Source organism: Aegilops tauschii, chromosome 5, assembly GCF_002575655.3.
Source record: "Aegilops tauschii subsp. strangulata cultivar AL8/78 chromosome 5, Aet v6.0, whole genome shotgun sequence".
In the NCBI taxonomy this organism is placed as follows: Eukaryota; Viridiplantae; Streptophyta; class Magnoliopsida; order Poales; family Poaceae; genus Aegilops; species Aegilops tauschii.
In genome coordinates, this window is record NC_053039.3 from 308,064,421 (window position 1) to 308,071,981 (window position 7,561).

Here is a 7,561-nt window from a genome sequence, read left to right on the forward strand (position 1 = left end):
ATAAACATTTTGAATAAACGAATCTAGACAAATGGGAAAACTCATAGGTTGCAACAACTGACGCACATATCGTACGCCACTTGTCGCAATCTGGGAGATCGGAGTGACATTTGTAAAGAGTACTCCTCAATTACTGATTTCAGGCAAAATCCTTCAGCGAGCCGGGCGTACATCACGCTATAAGCCAGATATAGCCCTTCCGGATCACTACGGTCATTAGTGTTTTTAGAAACAACGGTCGTTAGTTTTTTTAGGGCTACTACGGTCATTAGTTAGCGCGCGGGTTGGGATATCCGATTTAGCCTCCTATCGTGCACCCCAGCCTCCGTGAGCGCTTTGGGTCGACCCATGGGCTTGGCGGGCTCTGCTTTTTTTCCTTTCATCTTTTATTTTTTATTTTTGCTTCATTAAAAAACATTCGTTGTTCCTAAGATAGGTCACCATTCATGTCGAATGGTCTTCATTAAAAAGATTATAGGGGTTTGAAACAAAAACTGAATTTTAAAAATATTCATGAATTTGCAAAATGTTCTCAAATTTTTAAAAAAATCTCGAGTTCTAAATTTTTTCACAAATTAAAAAATGTTCAAAAATTCAAGAAAATGTGCATGTATTTTAGAAGTGTTCGCCATTTTGAAAAAAATGTTCATGAATTGTAGAAAATGTCCATGAATTCAAAAAAGTCACGGGCACGTTATTTCAAGATTCAGATCCCATATTCCAGAATAAGGGAGGTGTTTTCCTCGATCCTTATCGCATGCATGTTTACAACATGGAATGCAAAGAAGGCCAGGAGCATGAAATCATCACAAAATACCTCTACTAGTGCATGCTTGCGAAACATGAGCACAAGGATAACTATGTCGTGCCATACTTCGAAACATAAGTGTTCACTTCTTTATGCTGCCGCACATATCTGACTTCTTCGGTTTCAATCTCATGCATTTACTTTGTTCAATTCTTTTGCGCAGCAGCAAACACCTGATCGTAATCGCACCATTCTCAGAAGGTGGCCGGACTTATTTCTTTGATTCAAAGGAAGACCCTAAAAAGCCCTAGACTCAATTGAAGAAAGTTCTGAATGCTCTTGATGTATCATAAGTCCAGAAAAAGACCTAACAAGGAATTCAAACTTCAAGTTCCAAACCAGCTTCTGTTGCCATCAAGAACGGAGAGATGAAAGCTACCGCAAGTCTGATTACTATGCCATGATCCTCATGAAAGACTATGTGCGCACAACACCACATTTGAAAAATCATTAACTCATCACCCAGTGGCCAGAAGAGAAGGAGAGGGAGAATGCTCCACTACGAGGCAGAGACGAAGAACGAACGAGCATCAGAATGGAACACCACACATATGAAGAACGTTGTCGCTGACTTGTTTCTGTCGGCAATCGATTGCCGACGTCCCTAGTGCTAGATATATAGGATCCTTTCAAACACATTGTCAAACTATTAATTATGTCATGACACAATGCTTGTTGCCCTGCACTTCTATATTAATTTCTGTGTGATATTTTGTTAGCTTGACTAATACCCTTAGTTACTGTGTTCTCAATGATAGATGGGATTGCGAGAGTGGGAGGAGGTCTCTGCGACAGACATGAAGCATAGGTACCAGTAGACTCGGGGCGGGCATCGGGCAGAGCAGCTCAGGGAGACGATGTCCCCTTGGGTGAGAAGTATTTGAGCGACCCGTTGTGGGCTCCCGACGATGCAGAAGATAGCAGAGAGGCGATTCAATGACCTTGCAGTGTGCATCTTGACAGAGACGGGATGAGAGGTTACTGATGTGGCCAGGTCTGAGTCCAACCACCGTACCCGCATCGAGCGAGTTGGTTAAATGGCTACTCGGGATTGCTGCCAATGGCGGGCGTAAATAAGGCCTGGCCACTGATTGCGGCAAATGATTGTGGCGGGCTACGAGAGAAGCCCGCTAGTGATACCTATGACATGTGGCGGGTAAGAAGTACAACCCGCCACTACTGATCTATTAGCAGTCGCAGGATGTCAATGGCGGACGCCCTCCACAGCAAAGTTCGCCACTAATCATTTTGAGCCCGTCAAGGCTAATCTGTTCTGCAGTAGTGCTGTAATACAATTTACCATGCGGAAACCGACAAAAAACCCCGAAAATAATGATAATCTCATGACACATCGCACAAGCAACAAATATCCTATCCCTTTCGATCACGACTGCATCATCAAGTCGAAGCTAAAGCCCCGCCGCCACTTTGTTAGCCTTGGCTTGGTCGTACGTTCTTCTTTCAAGGCAGAGTTGCCTCCTGCAGCACAAATGAGGAGCAGGATCATTTTCAAAAATCACGCATATTGCTGCAATGTTTAAGCTGTTAGAGCGACTGCCATGGGTTCCAGCACCTGTCGAGTACCTGAAGATGAGACGAGTGCTCAAGCGTATGATAAACAGTAGCAGCAGACAAGCATGCCGAACTGGAGCTCCCGGTGGGCAGGTCGCCATATGCCTGTTCCTCCAAGGAACGTATTTGCTCTGAGTCGGACCAATGCATGGCCGGAAGTGGAACCGGAACCACCGGCGACTCAAAATCATCTTCACAACGACGCAGGGCGACCATGGCTTGCTCAATGGACGGCCGCTGGCTCTTGTGGCGATGCGCGCACCAGAGACCTGTCACAAGCACGCGCTCCATCTGGTGTCCGTCGAAATCGCCACCGAGCTTTCTATCTGCGGCATCAAGGATCGAGTTGCGGTCGTACATGTCCCAGACGCGTCTCAGCAGCTGCACGGAGGCTTCTGCTGGCTGCCCCAAAGCCACTGGTCGCATGCCAGAGGCGATCTCAAGAAGCACAATGCCAAAGCTATAGACATCTGATTCTGTGCCGCGCTTCTGGCTGCTCACAAACTCAGGGTCCATGTACCCGACGGTCCCCGCTATTACCTGCGTTGCTTGTGGTTCTGCTCCATGGTCAACAAGCCGTGCTAGCCCAAAGTCGCCTAGCTTGGCGTTGTTCGACGAGTCAAGCATGATGTTGCTTGGTTTGATGTCGCCGTGCATGACACATTGGTTGCACTCCATGTGGAGGTATTGTAGGGCTGAGCCTAGGCCAAGTGCGATCTTGTACCTGTGAGGAGGACGTATAAAAAATCTCTGTTAAAGCGATGAAGCAGATAAACATTTGTTTCATAACTGGAAAATGTGAGGCTTGGTAGTACCTTTCTTGCCAGGTTAACAGTTTCTCAGGGTCATGGAGACGCTTGTCCAGGCTGCCTCCAGGCACAAGCTCATAGACAAGCAAGAGCCCTTTCCGGCAATCACACCAGCCCAGGAGCTGGACGACGTTCCGATGCCTGAGCTGGCTCATGATCTTCACCTCGTGCTCAAACTCCATACTCCCTTGGTCTAGCGATTCCATGGAGAACATCTTGACTGCCACATGACGGTCCTGCTCATCCAGGTAGCCACAATAGACCGACCCGAACCCCCCTCGCCCGATCCTCTTGCTCTGGGCGAAATTGCTCGTTGCGGCTGCCAGCTCGCAGTAGTTGTATCGGCCAGGGCCTGCTGCTTGCTGGAGTAGCTCAGGCCTCAGGATGGACTCCGAGTCGATAGATGCTGCCGTTGCCGAGTTGCGATACATACACCACGGCAAAAGCCCTGCAAGGACACAGAGCAAGACCGACACCACAGAACCTACAGCTACGGCGGTAACTCTCGAGCCTGTAGGCTCACTCTGTAATCTCGTCGGATGGTGATAAACACCCAGCAGTTTCCTTACTTTGATGGTGTCAACTTTCTTCTTGTGTCGACGGTGCACTCTTCGTTGTACTCGCCGGCGGATAGAAGGAAGCCGCTCAGCTGTGCTACCGTTTGAGGCAACGGGGGGAACAAAAGGAGAAGGGATGTGGTGATTCCTAGGACTCACTCTGTCCGTTTGGCTTGTGCAATTACCTCTGCAAGGGGCAGAACAGGTTACCGGATCTTCCCTAGGAGCCTTACTAGTAAGAACTCTGTAACGATGCGTGGCCGGATTCGAATCATCAACTGCCGCCCAGCCTTTGGATTCGCTCGGGGGTAACAAGAGAGGTGCCTCGTGCTCTAAGAAGTTTACGGATGGTACACCGTCGGCCATGGTCACTGTGGTGTTGGTAACGGGGCGGCCATGAACAGAAGTAACAAGCATGTCAGAAGCAGTGTAGTTGGTGGGTATTGCGGAAGCGAGGAGAGCGATGCATTGGTAGGACATGCTAATCATGAAGATCACGAGATACATGCTTGAATTTGCTACAGCCAATGCCATGGTGCTGATTTTGATCAGGCGATCATAGGTGGAGCTCTGCGATAAAGTTTGATGTAAACCAACTATCGAGGGAGCTGAAGTTGGAAGCCAAGGTACAAGCAATAAGTAAATGAAAGAACCAAGATACCTACAAATAAGTACTGTAGTAGCGCAGGAAATTTAGCCTGCTTGGCTGGGCTTGGCTTTGGTCAGTCAAGACGAGGGGATCGGAGACTAAAGCGCGTGACTGAGATATCAAAGATTTTTTGCGCAGAGACAAGAAAACAATGAAACCCTGTTAGTGCAGTGCCAAGTCAAGCACATAGATGCTAGTAGTACCAGTAGCAGAACGTGTACGTTCAGCACTCGGTTGGATGGTGACAACTAACAGATTGCCCCTCACTTTCTGGGCAGTACAGATACTGTAAGTACCATGAACAACCGGTCATGACCATGTCTAACAATTTATCTTTTCAGGCACCGGCAGGTTAGTCTGAGGTTCTATTCTATGGATGGCAATGAGTCAAATGCGCGTTTCCAGGAGTTGGAAATAACTGCAGCAAAAAGATCCAAATACTCTGAATCAAATCTGTACCTCTTGCAGAGTGAAACATATTGGACAGTGCTTTTCAACTTGTTTGCATATGCCATCAGGATTTCAAGGATTTAGAACCAATTTGCTCACACAGACAAGCAGCAGCAACAACAACAACAGAGCCTTTAGTCCCAAACAAGTTTGGGTAGGCTAGAGGTGAAACTCATAAGATCTCGCGACCAACTCATGGCTCTGACAGCAAGCTTCCACACACCCCTGTCCGTAGCTAGTTCTTTGGTGATACTCCAATCCTTCAAGACTACCCGACCTCTCTTGACATTCTCTGCACGCTTTAGCCGTCCGCTATGCACTGGAGCTTCTGGAGGCCTGCGCTAAATATGCTCAAACCTGAATATGCCCAAACCGTCTCAGACGATGTTGGACAAACTTCTCTTCAATTGGTGCTACCCCAACTCTATCTCGTGTGTCATCATTCCGGACTCGATCCTTCCTTGTGTGGCCACACGTCCATCTCAACATACGCATCTCCGCCACACCTAACTATTGAACAAGTCGCCTTTTAGTCGACCAACACTCGGCGCCATACAACATTGCGGGTCGAACCGCCGTCCTGTAGAATTTGCCTTTTAGCTTTTGTGACACTCTCTTGTCACAGAGAATGCCAGAAGCTTGGCGCCACTTCATCCATCCGGCTTTGATTTGATGGTTCACATGTTCATCAATACCCCCATCCTCCTGCAGCATTGACCCCAAATATCGAAAGGTGTCCTTCTGAGGCACCACCTGCCCATCAAGGCTAACCTCCTCCTCGCACCTAGTAGTACTAAAATCGCACATCATGTACTCGGTTTTAGTTCTACTAAGGCTAAACCCTTTCGATTACAGGGTTTGTCTCCATAACTCTAACTTCCTATTTACCCCCGTCGGACTATCGTCAACTAGAACCACATCATCCGCAAAGAGCATACACCATGGGATATCTCCTCCTTGTATATCCCTTGTGACCTCATCCATCACCAAGGCAAAAAGATAAGGGCTCAAAGCTGACCCCTGATGCAGCCCTATCTTAATCAGGAAGTCATCAGTGTCGACATCACTTGTTCGAATACTTGTCACAACATTATCATACATGTCCTTGATGAGGGTAATGTACTTTGTTGGGACTTTGTGTTTCTCCAAGGCCCACCACATGATGTTCCGCGGTATCCTATCATAGGCCTTCTTCAAGTCAATGAACACCATATGCAAGTCCTTCTTTTGCTCCATGTATCTCTCCATAAGTTGTACCAAAAAAATGGCTTCCATGGTCGACCTCCTATGCATGAAACCAAACTGATTTTTGGTCACGCTTGTCATTCTTCTTAAGCGGTGCTCAATGACTCTCTCCCATAGCTTCATTGTATGGCTCATCAGCTTAATTCCATGGTAATTAGTACAACTCTGAACATTTCCCTTGTTCTTGAAGATTGGTACTAATATACTCCGCCTCCATTCTTCTGGCATCTTGTTTGGTCAAAAAATGAGGTTGAAAAGCTTTTAACCATACTATCGCTATGTCCCGGAGGCCTTTCCACACCTCAATGGGGATGCAATCAGGGCCCATCGCCTTGCCTCTTTTCATCCCTTTTAAAGCCTCCTTGACCTCAGACTCCTGGATTCGCCGCACAAAATGCATGTTGGTCTCATCAAAGGAGTTGTCTAATTCAATGGTAGAACTCTCATTCTCCCCATTGAATAGCTTGTCGAAGTACTCCCGCCATCTATGCTTAATCTCCTCGTCCTTCACCAAGAGTTGGTCTGCTCCGTCCTTGATGCATTTGACTTGGCCAATATCCCTCGTCTTCCTTCTCGGATCTTGGCCATCTTATAGATGTCCCTTTCGCCTTCCTTCGTGCCTAACCGTTGGTAGAGGTCCTCATACGCCCGACCCCTTGCTTCACTGAAAGCTCGCTGTAGCGACCCGACCTCAGACGGTCAAGTCTCTGTGCTTAAGTGTCATCCCTGGATCGGTATGCTGACACACACAGTACTCGAGGATTTATAACAGAGGTAAATCACATGTATAAAGTAACGTAAATACTATTACCTCAATCCAAATAGCGGAAGTAACAAGGTTGTGGATTCCCATCAGCACCAACGGCAAAGTTGAGTGTAGAAATCGTAACCCTAACGTATCACTTACTTGTCGTAAGATTCCTGCAACATAAGACGTTGCAGCCACAAAGGGTCAGTACATTGAATGTACTGGCAAATTCACACCATAGGATAATGATGAATAATAATTATCACTACATGCATATATGGCTGGTGGAAAAGCTCTATGGTTATAATGTTTTTGCGAAAAGCCAATTTTTCCCTACTGCAAAGGAATATATTTTATTTAACTACAAAGTTGGTTGAAAAATATTGAGAAGGTAAACCCCCTCTCAATCCCAACTAAAAGTAACCATTAAAAACCCAACAAATTATTTAAGTAACGTGATGAGATCAAAATGATAATCCAAGAACCAGATACTCAAGATGTCCATAACCGGGGACACGACTAACCATGATTAGTTTGTACACTCTGCAGAGGTTTGTGCACTTTTCCCCACAAGACTCGATCTCCTCCGTTGGATTTCTCGCACTACATGGTGTTTGAGAAACGGATGACCGAGACAGAGTCTTTCAGAAGCGTTAGCACCTTACGATGGGTAGACAGTTACACCTACTTTCCCCTACATCTGCTAGTCTACCACTGTAAGAG

The 7,561-nt window shown here is 46.7% G+C and overlaps 1 protein-coding gene across 2 annotated transcripts; it reads right to left on the reverse strand.

The window, feature by feature from the left end:
• Positions 1-2,016: 2,016 nt before the first annotated feature.
• Positions 2,017-4,489, reverse strand: LOC109744731 (L-type lectin-domain containing receptor kinase IX.1). Of its 2 annotated transcripts, none has more exons than XM_020303878.4 (3): positions 3,196-4,489; positions 2,393-3,104; positions 2,017-2,287 (listed from the first exon to the last, which is right to left on the reverse strand). In XM_020303878.4, the coding sequence occupies exons 1-3, from the start codon at positions 4,278-4,280 to the stop codon at positions 2,270-2,272; spliced, it is 1,815 nt and encodes a 604-aa protein (XP_020159467.1). In that variant the 5' UTR covers positions 4,281-4,489; the 3' UTR covers positions 2,017-2,269. The 2 variants fall into 2 exon arrangements, with proteins under 2 accessions (XP_020159467.1, XP_020159466.1); XM_020303877.4 differs by having other exon boundaries at positions 2,382-3,104; positions 3,196-4,479.
• Positions 4,490-7,561: the final 3,072 nt, after the last annotated feature.

What these genes read in the sequence shown, in the direction of transcription:
- LOC109744731 (XM_020303877.4), bottom strand. Translation starts at nt 4,280, where the DNA reads ATGGCATTGGCTGTAGCAAATTCAAGCATGTATCTCGTGATCTTCATG. An exon ending in CTGTTAACCTGGCAAGAAAG is followed by an intron (nt 3,105 to 3,195) that starts GTACTACCAAGC and finishes TCCTCCTCACAG; the next exon opens with GTACAAGATCGCACTTGGCC. An exon ending in CATCTTCAGGTACTCGACAG is followed by an intron (nt 2,288 to 2,381) that starts GTGCTGGAACCC and finishes TTTGTGCTGCAG; the next exon opens with GAGGCAACTCTGCCTTGAAA.